Below are 22,012 nucleotides of genomic sequence, written 5' to 3' on the forward strand. Positions count from 1 at the left end.
TAACAACCTGTTTGGTACATCTTTACAAGGAGCAATAATTTGAGGCGCGTATGTCTCACTTCTAATAAAATGAGGACGAGGCGATAAGGAGGATGAGGATGATGAGGAGGATGAAAAGGAACAAAGGAGAGGTAGGGAGGTCAACCAGACGTTAAACATCGTTAATCTCCCTTGAGGAACTGGCGCAGGGCATTTCCCTGGCAATATGCGTCACTGTAAAGCAAATGCGAAGGCAGCTGATACAAAAGGTTACTAAAGCTCGCTAAGTTTAACGAATTTATTGCTAAGTTATATTAAAGATACGCTCGGTCGTACGAACAACAGTGTGGCAAACAACACTGAGCCTCAGTCTAGAGTAAACGTTTCGACAACGGGAATCGTCTTCGTCAGGGCTGCCTCAATCCGAAGCCAGCGTTTCGACAGAGGGACTTGTTAAGTCGGCTTGTCTCCTTTAAATTGATGCACAGGTGGGACCTAGTTCGGCTGCCTGTCGGCAACTAAAAGTCCAGCTGAACGAGACAGACAACGATGGCGTGCTCTTGAATGGGCGATGCGGACGAAAAACAAAAAGATATCTCGCCAAGAAATTATAAAGCAGACTGACATCGGTAATCGGGAGATTTACTTTTGATAATTAAATGTTGTTAGAAGAAAAGATATAGGTCACTGCCAGAATCGCAGGTAACGATTCGCATGTAATTAACTACTCGTAGTCAGCTACGTTCTTTGGTGAGCTTGTAATTTAAGGATTACTTTGTTTACTCGGTGACGCTCACTTTAATTGAATTACTTTTTTTCAGTAACCAATTACGTGTAACCCATTACATTTTTCAGCTTTCGGCGCTTCAATTTGGCGAGAACTGTACAGTCTTCAAAGGGGTGAAAACATGTATATGGGTTACGTCCGTTACAGTTTCATCCATCCTCAAGTGCGCCGCCTGTTGGCGTCGTACACGTTTCGCGGCTGAAGCCATACTTCGCTCGCAGTTATTCGCCTACCACGCGCCGAGGCGGCGCTTCAGGACACGGGAGTCCTGTTACGGAAGCATAAAAGAAGAGAGAGGAAGAAGATGGCGAGCCGCTCGCTGCTGCCTGTTGTTGTACATTGTATATACATTGTAAATACAGTCTTATACTTCCAACATCCCCGTAACAATATTGTTACGTAGGAAGACGCAGACGAAAAGCTATGTACAAGTATGTTACAAGAAAGTAATTAAAGTATTACCAGAAAGTATTACAAGTATTACAAGAAAGTATTACAAGTATATTACAAGCTATGTACAAGTACAAGTACAAGAAAATACGCTGCGCTTGGCCAAGAGGCAACAGCCCGCGCTAGCTTCTAATCGTCGTCGTCGTCTTCACACTGCTCGCCTCTTCATCATCGCACATATTGTTCCGTAGCACTACCCCCGGCTGCAAAAGCGCCGTCCCGGAGCGACTAAAGATCGGACTTCGGTAGGCGCAGAAGGATCGAAATGGGCCAGAACGGGAGGCGTTGTGAGAATGTCGATTAGATGTGAGAATGCAGAGGACTCGTTATCGCCCCACTGGAAAGGAGCGTCTTTTTTCAAAAGCTCGGTTAGTGGTCGTGCTATGGCGGCGAAATTTCTCACGAAACGGCGGAAGTACGAACAAAGGCCGATGAAGCTGCGCACATCCTTGACACACTTCGGAACAGGGAAGTGCGCAACAGCATGGATCTTGCCTGGGTCCGGTTGCACTCCGTAGCAATATCAAAGATTTGAGTATGCCATGCTTTTGTTACCAGGCAATTTTAGCAAGCGAACCCCCTCTGACCGATTTTAAACACGCCTCACGTCAGGAAGAATTAACGCCATTGCAAACTCGGGGCAAAAAAAAAAAAAAGTGGGACTAATCCTCCTCCTCCGCTCCACACTCTCCATTGACCCGAATTGCCGACCGGACAATACGGGCCTCAGCCGTACTGGGACGCGTCGCCTATGCCTGACCAACTCGGGCCAAACTGACGATCCCGTACACAACTGAATACAATGAAATCCCACCGGTGTTCATGGCCCAAGTCGTTGGCAACAACCACGAATCCGCCTTAGACAGGCATCTTCGCGGTTACCTGTCAATGAGACCGGAAACCCACTACACACCTACCCAGTGGTACCCGATGCCTCGAGTCAATGGGACACCACTGTGGTGATGTTACAGAGGTTTAAAGCTCCATATATCTGTACTAGTGCGAACTTATATGTATTCCCATTTTGCTTCGCAATAAAAATACACATAAAGTAATCATTAAGGACACGCGGATGCACATGGACATGGAGACCGAAGCAAGCAAATAAGACCGTGCGGAACAAGCATCTCTGGTTTTCTTACTCAGCGTGTGGTGTGGTCTGCGTGGAGGCACATTTAAGGCAACTTATTTACAACGTGCAGGCAACTTGGAGGCAACTTATTTACGTACCCGCCGTGGTTGCTCACTGGCTATGGTGTTAGGCTGCTGAGCGCGAGGTCGCGGGATCGAATCCCGTCCACGGCGGCCACATTTCGATGGGGGCGAAGGAAATGCGAAAACACCCGTGGTACTTAGATTTAGGTGCATGTTAAAGAACCCCAGGTGGTCAAAATTTCCGGAGTCCTCCACTACGGCGTGCCTCATAATCAGAAAGTGGTTTTGGCACGTAAAACCCCATAATTTATTTTTAGGGCTAAATAATATCCAGCTATACGTTAAATTACCTTGCGAATTTGGCCACCTTTTCAAAAAAAGTGAACGTTTGCTGGCGTATGCTACGATTAGTCGTTCAAGTCCTAACATCTAACGAGTGAGGAGCGCCGGGAGGAGGACCACCGCACGTGGGTCGATGAATGTAAGCGGCGCTTCTGTGTCTCGATAGTGATGGCCAATTCGTGGGGAGGGGAGGGCGAGGGAGGGAACATGTAGCAAATGGTGGGCTTAGCCCGGGGATCGAGGCCGGCAATTGCTTCCGCCAAAGCATCCCTTACCACATTACTACCGTACGTCACCGCTTGGCCCCGAAACAAGTCTTTCTTTAGAATTATTACAAGAGAAGACTTGAAGCTTCTGTGCTAGCCAGAACTCGTCCTTCCGGGGTAGCACACTGTTGCAGGCACGCATCCGGAAGGTCATTCTTTTGCAGGTTGTCAAGTGGAGCATCGTTTTCACCTCGGTATTTTAGACAAGACAAACAGAAAGTGTTCCGTGTCTCTCCGTCCCTCCGCGTGTAATACAGTTTGTAGAATCAATATGCCCAGTCTTAAGTAACCGTGTTGGTGTACTAGCGTGCGCATCGAGCGAGCTTTCAGTGTCGTTGCAGATATCTTTACAAGAAAACGAGATAAGACTATCAGAGAAAATTTTGAAAGCAAGCCTTGGTGCGAAATAAACGAAGTGCGAAGGGGGTGCAGAGGGGCGTATTGAAAAAGCCAGTCTATAGCTGGTTCTATTTGCTGTATTTGTGCAATGTTAATAAAAGTAAGGTAGAAAGCAACGTGAAAGTAACCGATTACGTTTTTTTTAGTAAATATTCAGTTACTTTTGTGGGACTGTAAAAGGTAACCGTAATCAATCAGATTTTTGGAACAAGTAATTGTAATTGTAATTGGTTACCTTTATTTTGTAACGCGTGCAAATCAGATCATCGCATATGTATTGGCAGTGGGAGTTCTGCTGTCAGCGGTACAATACGAAATTACGCCAAGAGCGTAGCTACAACGATTCTTTCCACGGCCCCGCAGGAGCTGTATAGCATCTTGGAGAGCCACAACTTCGACTCCAAGTACCACAACGAACTGCAGCAGATGTGGTACAAGGCGCACTACAGGGAGGCCGAGAAGATACGTGGTCGCCCTCTGGGAGCCGTCGACAAGTACCGGCTCCGGTGAGTTTTGGGGCAGTCTCTATAGACGTCTATATTTAGCTGGCAATATGCGCATTTAAATTTTCGAGAACGTCCTCAAAAAACAATGTATATTACAACATATCTAAAATAACACGAACAAAAACAAGAACAAGGCAGTAAAAATTGCAGAATGCATTGCCTTCCGATAACTGAAGGCGATTCATTAGAATTAGATATCACTCATCACCATAAAAATGGCGGGGGAGAAATTATAAGCACACACAAGTCAACGAGAAGCATAATTAAGACGCACGCATCATCAACGGCAGCCGTCAAAGAAGAAATTACCAATGCCACGCAATAATTTTGTATAAGCCCAATGAAAGTGCACCTACACAGTCTTCAAATTCGCTCAACGCACGCAGCGGAGAAATCGATGACCCATAACGGCCATAGTGTCGCGTCTCTTCCCTGCCCGCAGTCGCAAGTACCCGCTGCCCAAGACCATCTGGGACGGCGAGGACACGGTGTACTGCTTCAAGGAGAAGTCGCGCATCGCGCTCAAGGAGTGCTACAAGGTCAACCGCTACCCGACGCCCGACGAGAAGCGCACGCTGGCGCAGAAGACGGGCCTCACGCTGACGCAGGTCAGCAACTGGTTCAAGAACCGCCGCCAGAGGGACCACGCACCGCACCGCAGGGCGTGAGTGGACACCGTTCTCATCCATCTTGCTTGATCGCCTACTTGCCCGGGCAGTGAGTTTGCTACGGTTATTTCCGGCGACGAATACTCAATTAACATTCGAAACTTGGAGGCTGCAGGCGACGGCTCTGAGTGGTGCTCCAATACTCGCCGTATAGGGACTGAGTAAACGGCGTAGCCTACACCGGCTAACTCAGGTCTCGTTCGAGTCCGTAAAAGCAGGCGGCTTTGCGAAGACAGGTCCATAACCAGGAGCAGCGTATATGTATTTTGCTGTATCAAACATCGTATAAGGAAAATCAAGAAATTAAGTTGTAGTTCACAAAGCGAGTTCCGAGGGTGGTTCGTGAAAAAAGAGTGTAAAACATGCTTCACTGTTAGTTCGGATAAATATCATTGAACATATTGAAAGCCCTCTTTATCCTAACTGTTCGACACAACCTGCCGGAGTTCCTTTTCGAATCTCTAGCGCCTTTAGGCATGACGTTCTCGTTATGTAAACTAGCTGATAAAGACGACGAACACAGCTATTTGGCACCGTAATGCTTCTTGGGCCAACAATATTTGGTAGTTGAGAACGTTCATACGTCATGCACATTCAGACACGAATTCAATGAGGAGTTATTTTTGCCAATTTGCGAGCAGGATGGCTCAAGCGGGTGGTGTGTCTCTTGACTTTATACTTGCCCAAATTGAATCAGGGGAAGCAGAACAAAAAGCATGTTTTTGAAACGAACCGCGGCAGACATTTGTTAATGACTGCTCGGTGCATTGTCGCGCAACTATGAATTATGACGTCCATCCAGCGACGTATATCACCTTTACGTTTGCGGAGACAAAATGGTCACAGAGAAAGCGGACCGAAAAGAACTGGCCGGCAAGTACAACTAGCAGGGGATGAATGCCTCCCTGCTTTGTAATGAGAAATGTACAGGCGCGAGCAAAAAATCTGGAAACGACAGATGCCACGAAAAATTGACATTTTTTTTTCTTCGCACTCATTGCTTACGGGCTGGAATCAAGTTGTACCGCCTACAAGTGTTCGTTCGACCAATGCATTGGGTTTTGGCAATTCCACGTTGCGCAGCTGTGCTAGAATCAGTCTAATTCCTGATGCCGTGGTCACTAGACTTCTGCGGCTGACTGTGCATACAATACGCAATGATTAAAGAAAAAAAGAGAACGACTCGCAACCAATAAGAAGGACAACTACGGAAGACGCACTTACATTACACAAAACGCTGTGGATATCAACGTCGGGCAGATAATCCGCAAATTCGAACAAATTTACGCAGCACCGTTGGTCAAAATGTTTACACTATGTGGGGAAGTCTAAATGCGTCGCTTTCAAGAACACATACGAGCCACACATAAGAAACAACAGCAAGAAAAGAACAGAAGCCGCAGTTTGAGTGGTCGTAGTACATGAAGAAGTGCCAAGAGGACGGGGGTGTTGCTCTGCTGAAGAACAAGCTTGTCGATTTCGATGTGTAAACGGGAAATCGACAAGCTCGATTTCCCGTTTACGTTTCCCGTTAGCGAATAGCCTCGACGACAGCGTGAAGCCGTAATCTCTGACGTCCGTATAGTGTTTTTCGGCGTGTCAGGTCGATGCGATGCAGGGGGTCGCACTGGCGTTTACGCGAGCTCAACGCGGAGTATCTGTAACGCGGCGGAAGCTGCACGGCGGTAAGATCGTGGGACTCGGGTATTTACGAGGCACGCACCTCGAGCTGTTCGCCACCGCGTTATGGCGCATTGGAGGGGCGCGGCCGCGGAGTTGGTTTCCCTCGCCAGTTGCACGACACGACAGCCCAGGGGCTGTCGACACTTCGCCGTTCCGGAGGAAAAATATGTAAACATCGCTGATACTGTACACCCCTGGGCATATATATATATATATATATATATATATATATATATACATACACACACACACACACAAGGCCATTTGGAACGAGGCAGCCAAGCAGGACCTTCTACAGAAAGAGGCTTTCCGGGTGCCCTAGCTGGTCTAGAGCTAACTGTTTAGTTTTGGAAGGTGCACTTCTTGGCACGACTTGGCAGGCTCGAAGCAAAAGTGGTTCGGGATTTGCTGCAGTGGTTGTTGGGGCCTGTGTTTACATAGCTCCCCGGCTCATGCGGGGGAAAAAACAATTCTATGATATCAACCGCTGTCTTCGGTTACGCGCGCGCTACCACGATCGTCGACTTTGGTACAGGAATGTATGCGCATGTTCCGCTATATTGCAGAGTGAGCTCAACAATCCCGTCCCCGATTTAACAAAACAAGACTCCGTTGCGTGCCATCTGATTTACGGCTCTCTGTCAACAACGGACACTTGTAATGGAGGCCACTGCGGTTACTGAGGTTTCTTCGTTTTTCTTTTATCATTTTGTATCTCTCTTTTCTTTCTTCTGCGTTTGGAGAGGAAGGGGCCGTGGACGCAGTGTGAAGTTTATCTTCGCGCCTGCGTATACACAGCATGTCAACGCGCACCTTTGCCTCGCTATAGCTGAGAAGCGGGTGGTCCCGTCGCGTCTTTCCTGCGCTTCGGCTGAGAGCTCCCCCGGTCGCGTGCGTACGAACTTCAGCAACGTCTTGCCGTGCTTATACAGAGCTATATACAGGGCACCGTCGTTGACAGGCTTCCGATGGTGGTTGAAACTTTACCAGCTTCTCATAGGCCCCAGGGCCCACGGCGTTCATGCAGGTTACTAAGCACGAGAGTCGAGGGTTCGACTGCCGACCACATTTTTTTTTTTTCGTGGGAGCCTGCAAAGCAAAAAACTCTCGCCCATATATGTAGCCTGGCTTGCGCGCACCTAAACGAACTCTCACGGTGCAATGAAAATTAATTTGGATCCCCGCATCACGGCGCCTTTCACAGTCAATGTGTCGTGCTTTGGGCCATTCAACCTCATTAACCCATTTATGTGTACCAGTGGGACCGTATGCGGTGTCATTGCAACACGCGCTGCTGCAGACACATTTCCATTTATTGGGATCCAGGATTCAGCCCCGGTTGTCGAAGCGTTTGTGAGTTACTTTTTTACATGCTAGAAAGCACGATACATGTCAGTATTTTGGATGTAGTATCTAGAAGCCCAAGAAAAAAAGAAAACAGGCCCTTACACGCCGGAAGTGGCTCAGTGAATGCGGCGCTTTGCCGGTGAGTGCGATGTCGCGGGTTTGAACTCTCATTTGCATCGCTGCCGCACTCTGATAAAGGCAGCGAGCAACAACACTCGCGTACCGTGCTTCAAGATGGTCGAAATTATTCCGAAGCCTTCCACTATACGCTCCGTGCGTTGCTCTAGAACATTAGACCTCGTAACTTCAACTCACGGATCATACGCGTACGAGTTCTGTTCTTGAAATGGATGCTCAAACGCGACTGCCACAGCGCTGTCAGCTGTCACCATTGGGCACGTTGATCTGTTTGTTTCTGTGCTTGTTAGTACACCGACCCCGTTTCTCGCCCGCTTCAGTTACACTGATTTTCCGGTGAGTGGGGTAACCAGAGAGGGTTGCTCAAGATAAGATAACGGGCTCAGACAGAAGATGCGAGGGATGGGGTTACTCTGTTGTGACAAACACTAAACACCGCTCCCTGCAAGCTGTGGGAACGCAGGCGTCGTCCTCCTGCTTCTGTTGCTTTCTTTCCCTGTTTCAGCCTGGCGCAATGAGGAAAACCAGCGATAACTGCGACCGATGTCGCGTATTAACCTTTTCTTGGTTCGACTAGAGAAAGAAAAATGGACTTTACATCGTACTCCATCATCATTATCCTCCTTTATTCATTAAATTCATTAATTCACTAGTTCATTCGTTATCGTAGACTACATCAGAAATCCTAATTATCAATGCCCTCAGCAGCACTCTAACTTAAAGGGCCCCTCACCAGGTCACATGGCAAATTTCGGTTATACTCAGGAAGTTGTTACGTGCCCTCCAAGATAATTTTTAAAATTGGTTCATTAATATCTGAGATAGAAATGTTCTAGTGCTGCGAACCCACGATTTCATGAGGCAAGCGTCACCGCCAACATAAACACGCTCTCCATTTGCCCCCGTGCAGCCTCCGCAAGCGAAATTCCTTCCCTGTGTTCTCACATACCGGAGCTGGAGGATCGCGTGACGCATACGTCAACGGGTCCCGCCTTCCTTTCTTTTTTTTTTTTTTTCTCTTGCGTTTTTGCTGCGCGGTACACTTCCACAGGTGGCACCGCGCGCGAGCTGTTGAGCTTGTCTCCTTTCGCGCAGCGCGCTCTCCACGAGAACACCTGACTAGCGGTATAAGTCAATGCCGCAGTCACGAGCACAGAGGCAGACGCGAGCGGTAAAACTGCGTCAATTGACGATCAACACCCAGAAGGTAATTTTGTGAGTGGTCTATTTCGAATATATAATAAAAAATAAGACATCCTGATTATGTTCACCAGAAAGCAGGAACGTTGGCACGATGCAACCACTTTAGTGAGCGCCAGAACCGAAGGGCAGTGACCACATAAACAGTATACCAACTGAAAATTTGAAGCTCTGAAAGATGTTTAATGGAGACAGACCAATACAAACGAGGTCATAAACGTGTTCCTCGCTCAGTGCGTTCAGGAATGCTGCTGACCAACACAAATAAATTCTAATCTCCGAGCGTGATTTATATACTCTCGGATTTTAGTTTAGCTGCAAGTTGTTCTAACCCATGTTTCATGGTAGGTTTATTTTTCTTGCGAACTACATGCTGATCAAAATATCCGACGAATGTTTTGCACATCACTTGATTACAAGAAGCACATGCTATGCAACATGCTATGCTGAAGGGTCATGCTAAAAAGTAAAGAAAATCGGGCAAGCAAACACAGGCAAGCATCTAAATATGGAAGCCACTCAGGAACGGGCTTCAACGCATCGTCGACAGGCGCACTGAGTGACGTCGGTTAACAACGTTTGCCGTCTGAGAACTTGTTAAAGGTGGGGCGTTATTACAGCCTTTGAAGCAAGAGTATTTCTTTTTAACACTCGCTCGGTGAACGTCAACAGTTCCGTTGAAATGGCAGAATAGAGCGAACAAGTCACGCATCCTCGAAGAATTTGCGGCGAGGCAGTTAAGACATGTTGCGACATCGCGCGCGCTTCGCGGAAGACTATATAGCCGGGAGTTGCCGGGAAACAATTTGTCATGTTGGCGCATCATTATTATCTACAAATGGTAATACGATCTATATACACGTCCTAGTATGGCGTGTACGTGATAAGGAATGCATAATGAATAAGGACCACAAGTATCTCATAAAGAATATCAGTCAACGATCATTTTCTATAAATACCGTAACATGGCGTCAACGCGTCGTAAATATTGCGTAGACGTGTTGTATGAAGTGCTTGTAGACTCTTAGAACAATTGCACCCTTTGAGGTGCGTATCTGCCACACAAGAATAATCGTCATCTGTCTTGCTTGCGTTTCCTTTCTTGAAAACGCTGCGGTCGCTGCATTCCTGTCGAGAATGCTCTCTCATGCTGATAACGCGCAAGCTGTTCGTGACTTGGAAGTGCCGGGCTCGCAGCGTTATAAAAGGAAAAGCGGCCAGACAGATGATGATTATCGTTGTTTGGCAAATTACATCCCAAAGGGTGCTACTGTTTTTAGAGTGTACGCTTATAGGAGGAGACGTGGGCATCCCTCGGATATCGTCATTGCATCTCGTTCGCTCTGGTAACCGAGGGTCCAGCAGTTTCGTTCTGATTAACTCGCGAAACAAGAATTCAGTCGTCCCCAGTGCGTGTGCGGACGTCGCGCGAGTAGTTTCGCGACGCACTGCCATCGAGCAACTCCGGGCGGGACGATCTCTGTAGCTATGCACGTCCGTCTGGCTGGCGCAGTCGGCTTTGGCTCGGCTTTGGCTCGCCTTGGTGTCGGGTTTCCTCGGCGCGCCGTCGCCGCCGCCTGGCAGGCATGCGCCCTTCGCTAGCGAGCGCAGAACTAAGCGTCACGGTGCAGTCCGTGCCATCGCGGTTTCGGGTTCCACCAACGCTCTTGCTTTTCTTTTTTTCTCTTCTACAGTTCTTCTTTCTTTCTGTCTTTTTTTCCTTCTTTGTTCGTTCTCTTTCGTGCATTCCCTTTTTCACTCTTCGTTCGGTTCGTTCGGTCTTTTTCTTTCTTTCTTTCTGCCACTTTCTCCCACATCAATCCATTTCTCCTTTCGTCGCATTTCTCCACCGGGAGCACTTCCTCCATCCGGCGCCGGTTAGCGTTCTTTCAATCGCGGGGACTTCCACTCTCGAATCGGCTTTTTTCTGGTACTGTTTTCGGGTAGTTATTTTTTACCCCCCGCTGTGTTCATTATTTCTGTGTTCGTGTTTGTTCGATGCCGTTTAGGTAGTTGCCAGACGTTATTTCGACCAACTATGTCCCTTCACCCAAGTTCCAGGTTCATTCGCGGTTTCCTAGATTGACGAGTCCCCTTGCTTTATTACGTTTCGAACGCGCTATACCGAGAGTAAGTAATTTTAGTTTCGTGTCCCGGTAAGCATATAGCACCAAGGTAACGCTCCTGCAAAACGGGAACACACACACACGCAAACGCACGGATACACAAACAGGCGCACGCAAGAACGCACGCGCACGCACACACACGCACTGTTACGCACTTCTGTGCGTACGTGTTATTTTGTTGTTTAGAACTCAGTCGCAATATAATTTAATGACCTTTCAAGTAAAACGACGCCTGTATGGAATACTGCCTAAAAATCTCAAGGTTCGTTTTTTTTTTTTTCAATTTCATCGTACACGACAACAGCACCGCGTCCAGCATACAAGTCCGGCCCATCAGTCAGATCGACTTCACCGACAAACCAAGTGGCAACGCCGGAAGTGAGAACGCGAAGCACCGTGAGCCACTTAAAAACCGAGTAGCTTCGAATTAGTAGCAGGGCTAGGCTATAGATGCAGCATCACGAGCGAACCGGTCTATATAAACCAGTCCGTCTTTGGTTGCCCATCCCCCTCGTGCCACGAAATTCGTGCTAGTTCGTGTCATTTTCTTACGAGTTTCTTTAATTCCTCTCCCTTCATTTGCTTGATCCTCTCTGTGGTCTTGACAGCATTATAAATTGTTATTTATTATTTAAAGCACGCTTTTTTTCTCGTTTTTGTGTCGTGCAATTTACCCTCAAGGTAGGCTACTGGCAGAGTGCGTGCCACTGAATTTTTTTCCAACCACGTTCTTAAATCTGACGTTAGGTCATCCACCATTTTTTTTCTTCTTCTCTATTCTTTTTGTTTACGTTAACCATCATCATGATCCGCAGTAGCCTATTTTATGTTCACTGCAGGACGAAGGCCTCTCCCTCCAATTACCTCTGACCTGCGTATGTTAATCAAGAGCTTTTTTTTTTCGAGTAATTTTCATCACTCGTAGCGCCTTAGCGCGCATACAAGTCCTAGATAGATACAGAATTTGTCTGAAACCGGGCAGAGAGGTCGGCTTGAGCTAGCGCGCTCAAGCAAGCACATGCTTTTAACTTATCCGCCTGATCCTACGGCTAAACCAACCTGTCTGCCTAGCGGCATAACTGCATGTCACCAACAGCAGCAGTTGCAGCAGCCTACATGCCTACCCTGCGTAAATAATCTTTCTCGCATATATCTGTAATGACCCCTCTTCAGTCCTGCACCGCGACTTATACCATGACTCTGTCAGTTGACCTGCCCGACACCACTTCCGCCTTTTTAATCTCGCCTTTAAGATGCCAACCTCGCACGTTATCTCTCTTAATCATCACTTTACAACGTACGCGTATTGATTTTGATATCACATAGTACGTCGCATAGGCTCGCCCACGAATTGCATCAACTTGGTCGCGCGACCTGACTAGACCGTTAACAACGTGCCACGGTTTACGTGTGGATTTAGATTGACGGATCTCTCTACACGTGCCCTCCCCACTTCGTCACCACATCATCGCTCTCAGTAGCCTCGACTACACTGCACCGAATTCAGCTGGACAGAGTGAAAAAATGAACAAAACCCGTGGCAGCCAGGGATCCCTGCACATCGCCCCGTGTAACGGGGCAGATTTGACAGTTTCAACGAACAAGCCTGTACACATAGTATACTGCGGGGTCGTTCGCATTGAGGATGTGGCAGGGGCCGCACATGCCACAGCGTTTTGTGGCTTCGACAACTGGCCTGCATATATATATATATATATATATATATATATATATATATATATATATATATATATATATATATATATATATATAAACGCACGCGCGGAAGAGTTCACTTTGGTAGCGGAGAAAGTGGGTGAAGCGGCCATGATGCGGCACCGTGCGTCACCCACGTGTGGCGACCCCAGGCGGACTGCGGCCGTACCAAAACGGGAGGCTGGACCAGACGCGGCGCGGAGGCTTTCGGGTGCAGTCAGGCGCACTGCTAGTTCCCCGACGAACACTACCAACCCTTTGACGGCGCGTCCCTCCTGGGTCCTTCGAACCGCTGCATCCTGCAAACAGCTCGCTGTATCCCATGCGGCTCGCGTACGAAAACCATTGGACTCGGGTAGTCATAAACATAACCCGCAAAACCACGCTGGTGCGTCTCGATGGGACGCCCAAAATGGCAGACACGAGAGAGTTGAGCGTACGAGACCATTGCGTCTGAGTGCATGAATACAGGGTTAATGTTCGTAATGGCGAGAAGCTTTGAAGCGTGCAAAACCGTAACGCTGATACTTATACACGCCATCTGCGGGATTGGGCTGCAAGGCGTGGTATATATCGCTTGCAACGTCATACTGCGTGCTGGGCGGACGAAGGGTTGTATTTGGAGCCGTCGCGTTTTGTGCACCGGGAGTATGTATATGAAACGGGACAGATGGGGGTCAGCTTTTGCTTCCAAGCTGATTCTGCCTTACGCATGCATCGGGTCAGTCGTTCCACGAAAATTTGTTGAGGCCGTATGATGTAGACAGTTTGCAGGAGTTCATTTTCGTTTTGCCACGTCTGTAGGCAGTCTGCGAACTTAATTACATGTTTGTTTTGGAGCAGCACAAGATGAAGTACTTGACAAAATTTGTTGTTGAAACGATTATAACAAAAGTGGTTTCGCTTCAAAGAAAAAAACAAGAATGCATTCCTATCACGACTGTTTGAAGCACATTTGCAGATATTTACCGCCAGTTTCTTCTTTGTGAAAGTTTAAAAAAATGCAAGATGTTTGTCACTATGTATCACACCAAATACTAATACAGATAAAGCGACTCTGTAAAGTTCACTTCCTGGCGTGTCTGATGTACGCAGATCTATTGTATGGATTAGCAAGCGTGAAATCGCTTATTTCTTTACGGATCTCATAACTTTGCCCAATGGCAAAGTTATGAGATCCGTTTTATTGCGAAGCTACATTTTCGTATTTTACCAGCTTTCGGAATTTCGGCAATTTGAGGTCTTGTAAATTTATGGTCAACTTCCAATAGTCACTATATAATTTGTTTTATTATTATTCAATGTTTCCGAGCTTATGTAAACTGGTCGAGTGGTGGTCAACCGAAACTGTTTCTGCGTCCCACATCTGTTTCTGCATCCCACACGTCGATAAAATTTCCCGTTACAGGATCCTAAAGAGCAACACCAAGTCAGTTTAGGTTGGTATAGTGGATCTTTTAAAATCTATATTTCGATCTCTTTGGCTAAGTAAGGTCTATTATTTGCGCTGGGACTAAAGGGGCACACTCCCCCATACGAATTAATCTCGCACCCAGGCAGCGGCACCGATGACATGAGCGTAACGTCACGGACTTCGCAATATTTTCGCTTGTTCGGGTCTTTCTCGTAAAAGCAATTTTTTTCTTCGCACACTTGCCACGTCCTCTTAAATGTTGTTATTCTTCACTTTAAAGCGCGCGGCAGACTCATTTCTTGGCAAATGCGTTACTTGACAAGAACAGACGCCACAAAAGTCCGGTGACGTCACAGGAAGCTGGAGCTAAAATGTCTGAAGCGGTGTTGCCACCCACATCTTTCGTCATCGACTCGTGCCTGTCTACCCTAGCCTACGTTCCCGGTGGCACTGGGCTATAGTTATTTCAAACGTTCCACCTATCAACAGTCATTTTAGATTAACGTCACGTTTCTCCAATAAGGTCGGTTAAGCACAAGTATGTACGATAGTGAAGCGAGATTTCAGCTGTCATTCATTCATTTACGTCACAGGCTCCTACAATCGTTTCGTGTGAGGTTGTATTGTGGGAGGAAATAGCGACAAAGAGTAAAAAAGTTATACAACGGTAGCGAGAAAGAAGTAAATCCCAAATTATTCACGGTGGGTTGAAAGTAGCAAGGTGCCCTTTGTTAAGTGGTTCGTTTGTTGTTCCCCCGTTTGCAACAATGGTTAAACAAGGTTAGACAAAAGCAAACGAAAGACAAAAAAATCGCTATAGACTAAGTTACCAAGTGAGTTCTTCAACTAAAGCCTGCGTGGTAAGTTACAAGTCGAGCTCCGGAGAAAACACAGCCTTACAGGGGAATGTATAGTTTTCCGAACAGGTCTCTCAGCCGGCGCAGTATGTGGTCTACACATATGGGACGAATAAAAAAAAAAAAAGAAAACAGAGTCAGCTGAAGTGCGGCGGCCATTAATTGAAGTGAAATGCTCCGTTCCAGCGGACGCAGCAGAGACGCGAGAACAAAGGCGGCCCCAGATGTGTGCTATGCGCTCCACATTACAGCAGCGGAGAGCGTTCCCATTGTTCTCGCGCCCGTACCTGGCTTTCTTTTTTTCTTTCTTTCCTGCTACCCCTGCGAGATCGCTCGGTGCACCAGGGCCATCCTCGAAGCCGCCCGTGGAAAGTTTCCCCACAAGCCGGCAGGGTGCTGCTCCCGAAAGCAGAAAAAAAAGCAAGAAGAAAAGCGATAGGTATAGGCTGTGACGCCATTACTGTTAACACCGCATGCCGGGGAGCTTTGACTGGACTACGTAGGGATAATTTTAATACCGCAAAAGTTAAGAGGGGGGTGGGCGGAAGGTTGCAGGGACGCGGTCCTTTTTATTCGTGAGTTTTAACTTTCCAAGGCAACGCTGGGACTACAGGTGTTGTCATTGTGGTAGGCTCAGGATTAATTTCGACAATCGGTTCTTTTGACCCATTTCGCGGACTAGTTTGTTTTTGACAAACGAGATGGCGCTGTTTTACGCTGCCTTAGAGAAAGCGCACGAATGCTGAACAGTCAACGCTTCTACGCTGCTACTGTGCGATCAGCTATCGGAAATGCAAGTGGGTGATCGCTAACGCACCCTGCTCCTTTCGTGCTCTAAAATGTGGAACGGTAGAGTGAAGACGTGTGCAGTAGTTAGCTGCAATAAATGCTGATTGGCATATTAAAGAATTGAATGAATCTGTGTGTGTAAGTTCATATGCACCGCTGCTATCACTCTTAGGCAAAGTTACACCATTTGGCTTGCCCCTTCTGCCACACAACAATAATCGTTATCTGCCTCGATGCATTTCCTTTCTTTAACGCTGCGAGCCCGGAACTTTCCAGTAACGAACGGCACGCGCGTTATCAGCATAAAACAGTTTACACCCTTTGGAGTGCCCCTTCTGATAACGCGCGTGCCGTTCGTCACTGGAAAGTTCCGGGCTCGCAGCGTTAAAGAAAGGAAACGCATCAAGGCAGATAACGATTATTGTTGTGTGGCAGAAGGGGTAAGCCAAAGGGTGTAACTTTGCCTAAGAGTGTACACTCTTAGGCAAAGCTACACCCTTTGGCGTGTATCTCTGGCACACAGCAATAATTGTTATCTGCCTTGATTGCGTTTCCTCTCTTGAAAACGCCACGCCCGTTACTTTCCTGTCGGGAATGCTATGTCAGGCTGATAACGCGCATGTCTTCCGTTACTGGAAAGTACCGGGCTCGCCGCGTTAAAGAAAGGAAATGCGAACAAGACAGATGACGATTATTCTTGTGTGGTAAAAGGGTGTAATTTTGCTTAAGAGTGTGCACAGGGACTGCCCATGTTGCGGGCCTTTCGCAATCCATGGCTTTCCTCAAGGGTAAAAAAAAAAAAATTAACCCATCCGTCAACATTGTATCGCTAACCTCCAAAAAAAAAAAAAGAACTTTAACCCCGGTACGTCGGCAAGAATGGGTACCGCTCGTTACATGGTGACAAAGTAAGTAGCGCCTCTTCCTGGCATATTAAGTTTTTCGCACGTCAACTACACACAGATCACGTGCAAACTTACGCCCATTACATCGCCAACGTATCAAGAACAAGTGAATGGGCAAATACTTGAATCAGTGCACCGAAGCATGGGTGACGGCGACTACATCGACATCACACGCGAATGTTCGAAGCTGAACGTTTCGTGACGGTCCACAGAGTAATCGAGTGACTTGCGATGATACGTGTTTGCTACAAGCTATTACAAAAGTACAGAGCATCTACGTTCGAAGCCTTGTACGCAGCAGGGACAAATTTATCACAACTAAGCACATCCGCGAGCGATTAAGTAGAGAGAAAGCAATCAGATAGTGACCGCACCGAGCAACTTTAGTTCGAGTAGTTCAGTAGAAACATGACGATCCGCTGCTTCAAAGTGTTTGCTAAATAACGAACGAAAAGCAAAACACACTGATCCCGATATAATTTATAAGCGGAAATTTTGGAATACATTTCTAGCACCGATTTTAGTACAAGCATGGTATATGCTGCTCGCGCCGTTTCGACAAGGCGTAGTGAGCTCTGAAAGCGCTTACGTGTTCACTGAAGCTATGGCCAAAGCTCTGTGTCGGTCATCCAGTCACCGTCTACGATATCCGCCCAGACAATGGTTCTCTGAGCCGCACCGGGAGTCACGCACATCCATCGTAAACACGGAGGTGACGGGCGCCGCTGAGGCATGCGATGGACGCGTCACGACGTGATCAAACATGGCGGCGCCTACGGTATCGTCGCGAAAAGAGTGTGTAGGTGCCGCGTGAGTCTCGCAGTCATTTAGACGCAGCTTATGGTCGAAAATTCCCGCACGTTTGTTTCACCACTCCACGGACCACGGAGCACGTGTCGACGTGACGGCAAGGCTAGAAGTCGAGCAGATGACGCGACGCGGACGAACACATCTTGAGAAGCATTTGGCCTTCCCATTGGCCAAGAAGAAGTCCTGCAGCTTCTGAGAAACGGAGATAGGGCGGCGATTTCGTATCGATGCCTTCCGCTCGATTCTATATGCCACTCGTATCATCCACCATTCACGGCCGGCTGACACCATCGGCGGGCGGAGCGCAGCTCTGACCACGTGACGTAGCGCGAGAAGGCATAGCATCGGAAAAGGCATCGCCACAAAATTGCGTCTGATAGTAGCTCAGAGACGCATCGTTCTGTCACGCGATAGCTTTGTCTCGTCTGAAGGTTAGGTGCTGTGGTTGGTGGTGGCGCTGTGTCGCATTTCCCCGACGCGTGGGTAGACTGTACTAGGTCCATAAAGGCTTTTTTAAAGCCGCAAGTGCTCTTTTCTGTAGACCCATTGTCGGCCGTTGCCCAAGTATTTTTTTTTAATTTTTTTTCAGAGTAAACAGTCGACGGTCTAACAACACTAAGTGAGTTGTGAGTTTGCGCCCGCCCTGTTTACTTCATTGTCCACGTTGCGCTTTGGACTGCCACATTCACTGTAGAACAATAAATCACCCTTTTGTCTTCGCCTGTCAGTATTTTATCGTAGACACTCGGGAATGAAGTGTTGCATACGTGTTCGTCAGCGTGGTGGTGATGATGACAAACACATAGACACGCACACGCACCTTCACTAGAAATTACGAAAAAAAAACGTTCTTGCTTGACCTAAAAAATATTGGTTCAATGCTTTTTTTTTTTTTTTTTAGTTTTGTGGGAATCAGAAACCACTCATGCAGCAGAACAAAAGAGAGCCCGGAGAAACACACATGCGGGTGGGGGGCATTTTTCAGCGTGAGAAAAAGAAGGGGCGAGTTCAATGATGCTCGTCGCGCTGTTGAAGTGAATGACAGCGCGATTTTTTTCTTTTCGTGCTTCATTTATTTTATTTTTTCACTTCGTCGAGGAAGCAAGGAGCAGTGGGTCCGCACAACGTTGGAAAATGTTGGGTGGGAGAACTCGCAATGCGGGAAAGCGCGCGGGGACGTAGGGAGCTACTACGGTAAGCTTGAATGAACGCGACGCGCGTCCGTACGTCCGTCCATCGGTCCGCGTTCCGCGCGTTGTATAGATGAACGTTATTAAGCTGGCCTCTTCGATTTGATCGGTTCGAAGCACCTGACATCCTCATACGTCTTCTCCTTGCCTGCGCGCAATGTCCCACGGGATCCAGGTCCGCGCTGCACAGAGTCGTGGCATACAGGCCCACACTGCGCCAGCGAAGCACGGGAGCCACTATTGTTCTTTCAGAGCCCGGCGTTGGCGAGCTCTTTTCACGATGTACTTTATAGTGAACGGAATCAGGCAAACAGCGAGAGATGCACTGTGACGTCGAGCCTTACGTCATTTAGACGGAGCCGCAGTGATTCAGCTGTAGAGGTTTGTTTGCTTTCTTCGCGAGCAACATGAATGCGCGCAGATTTTTTCCCGCGTAGAATCTTCCCTATAGGGAAAAGAGGCAGTTCCCCCTTCCCCAATCTTGCGATGCCGCTTAGCGAATTGGACATCGAATTTAATGAAATCAACTAGGTCAGCACCTAGATCCTTAAGACCTCTAGGAAATCAACTAGATCCCGGATGTCTTGACGAAGCCGCAATCTCCTTTTGTTTTCTTCAGCAGCGGCAACATCAGCGGATGCACGTGGTCCCAGGCACTTCGTACAAAATAACTCGTAACAAAGGAGTGCAGTACAAAGAACAGAGATAAGAGAGTATAGTGAACAGGCAAACAAATATTGCGAGCAGCAAAGCAATAATAGCAAATCAAGAATGAGCAGATATACCCAAGTGTCGTCGCAATGCATACGTGAAAGTACAATGCCACCGCGGTGCCAAATTATGTTATTTCCACATTTGCTGTATACACCATTCGCGAATATCGTAGTATGTGGCCCGGTAAGCTCATCAAAGTCAGCGATTTGGTACGTTATTTAGAAGTCGCGATAGCGGGTATAGTAAACGTTGTTAACCTCTATTCAAGCGATCGTTTTTAGGGATTGTGAACAGTGCAGGCTTCCGATTCATATCTCCAGGACATTCGCACGTTTGAGCGCGGAATAAACTTTATTTGTACCGTTAAGTTTAGCTTACTTTTGATCGGCAGATTTTCAAACCAGTCTCGTAATTGTTAAATTGTTAAAAAAGGAAACAATATGAAAAGTGGAATAGCTGGAATTAATGGTTCGCCGTACATTAACTACGGAGACGAGATTAAACGGTGTTACATATTTTAATGGAAACACGCCTATTATAGACATCCTGTATTGTAGTTACCGCAATTCTGTCTAATCATCTGGGTCGCTTAGAGGCAAGAAAAATTGCCGATTGACGTTACCTAATTAAAGAATCTAATTAATCAATTTGTAATTAATCACCTTAGAGAATGTCTTCTGATTGCGAAAATTGTGTAACTGGCTCCCTCCTGTAACTATGGTTTTCTATTAATCATCATAATTCGTTCTTTATCGGTATTTACATTTGTATGATGTCTTTTGAGATTTATTTACGAGTGATGTAGGATTTATTTTGCCACTCCATTCTTTTTTTGTTTGTATAGTTCTATCATGGGGTCACAATACAGTGCCTGACTACGAGACCTTCTCCTGTATATTTTGTAATTCTTTAATTATGAAGCAATCAAATTTAATTTGATTTGAATATACGTTTAGTAGAACTCCTGCGCTTAGCAGCAGTTCTGAGAAATGTGTCCTTAAAATCTGCAGCGTCCTTAAACGTGATGATCTATTTAACACTTGTTAATCAGCCCTGTGAAAAGTGTAGTGCTGGTAAGTGTTGCGCGATTGAGCAACACTCTTCAGTCACTAGAAATTACATAATGACACAGTCTAAACCATTATACATATACAATTTAGCCTCAAATAACGATATCATAAGGAAAATCCAAATTCAAGAAGGGGACTGACAGAGGGAGTTGCGCACCCCTATCGAAAAGTTGGCCAGCCTACTTGAGGCAACTTATTTCTGTTTATAACTTTTACACCACAATATTGTAATGTAGAAAGTGTTATGTCACTTCGTAACAGACCGTATAGAGAAATGCATGTATTTACCCATGATTCGAACGACAGTTAATCAGCCGCAGCACCAGATTTCTGCTTTAGTCTGAAGCAGTGTGGGGGAAATCGACATGTGACAATTTAACTGCGCCCACAATAGGCCACCCCGAGTAACGTACAGTCTTAGCTTGCTCGTATTCGCATGCCATTTACGGAATACCAGAATACAGGAAACGTAGACGTTAGCGGAAGCGCTAGTGGAACCTTCTCGTGACGACGAGTTCAACCAGGGGCTCGATTTTTTTAAATTACAACTCTATCAAGCGAACGGACAATGGAGTAGCAGCAGCGTCATGAATGTAAAGTTCCCTTTTTCTACAGATTTTGTATTCCACGATTACGGCATGACAGACATTGTGGCTCAGCAGACCGTCACGAAATGTCGCCACTTGCGCTTTCGCCGCCATGCCTGTCTCCTGCGTTCAAGTATACCGTAAACTGCGGCACGTTTACTCTCCAACGACAAACAGCAAACCTGACTAACGCAATGGTATTGAGAATACGCCTCCCCCCACCCCACTAAGCAACGCGCGAGGTGGCCGTTACACATGCATGCACGTGCACGTGAACTCGCATCTGAAAAATTGCTCGTGGACCGGCGCGTCAAAAAAGGCGGCATGCGTCGGGGCCTCCAGACGTCTTTCGAGAAGACGTACGACCGTGCTCGCCGACTGGATCCCGCTAAATGAAAGAAGAAAAAGCAAAGTGGGGGAAGGGAGGGAGGGAGGGTAGGGGGCGTGTGAGAGTCATGCGCGGGGTCGAGGCTGCGGTCCGAGTGCAGCTCGGTTCGGTATCTTATCGCGTCGCGAAACGCGCTCGCCCCCCCCCCCCCCTCCCTTCACGGTGCCTCGTGGGCCATCTACGCACTATCAACCTCCCCTCGCGTGCACGTGCTCTTAACCGCACGTCGGTTTGATACGCGGGCACATGCCTCGACTGAATGACGAGTAGCGCTGATCTATTGGTGTAGGAAGGGGGGGGGGGGTGCAGCTTCTTGCACTCGCTTCTATTTTCTTGCGCGTAAAAAACGGAGCAGCAGCAGCAACAGCAGCAGTCGTTGCAGTCACACCGACACAGTCCGTGCACAGCTACATGCGCGGACGACCGTAGCCGCAATCGTCCCTGCAAGTGATAACTTCTTGCGGAGAGGGGCTCCTGCAATTTACCCAGATTTCTCTCTCATTTCTTTCCCCGAAGAAATGATGCA

The 22,012-nt window shown here is 47.3% G+C and overlaps 1 protein-coding gene across 1 annotated transcript in view; it reads left to right on the plus strand.

Moving 5' to 3' along the window:
* Window positions 1-22,012, plus strand: part of LOC126533869 (uncharacterized) — a 70,040-nt gene that overhangs the window by 24,074 nt on the left and 23,954 nt on the right. The window contains exons 4-5 of the mRNA XM_050181063.3: window positions 3,742-3,884; window positions 4,327-4,548. Coding sequence (XP_050037020.1) covers window positions 3,742-3,884; window positions 4,327-4,548 — 365 coding nt within the window. The remainder of the gene's footprint in view (window positions 1-3,741; window positions 3,885-4,326; window positions 4,549-22,012) is intronic.

The sequence above is a fragment of the Dermacentor andersoni genome, chromosome 7 (genome assembly GCF_023375885.2).
Source record: "Dermacentor andersoni chromosome 7, qqDerAnde1_hic_scaffold, whole genome shotgun sequence".
Taxonomy (NCBI): Eukaryota; Metazoa; Arthropoda; class Arachnida; order Ixodida; family Ixodidae; genus Dermacentor; species Dermacentor andersoni.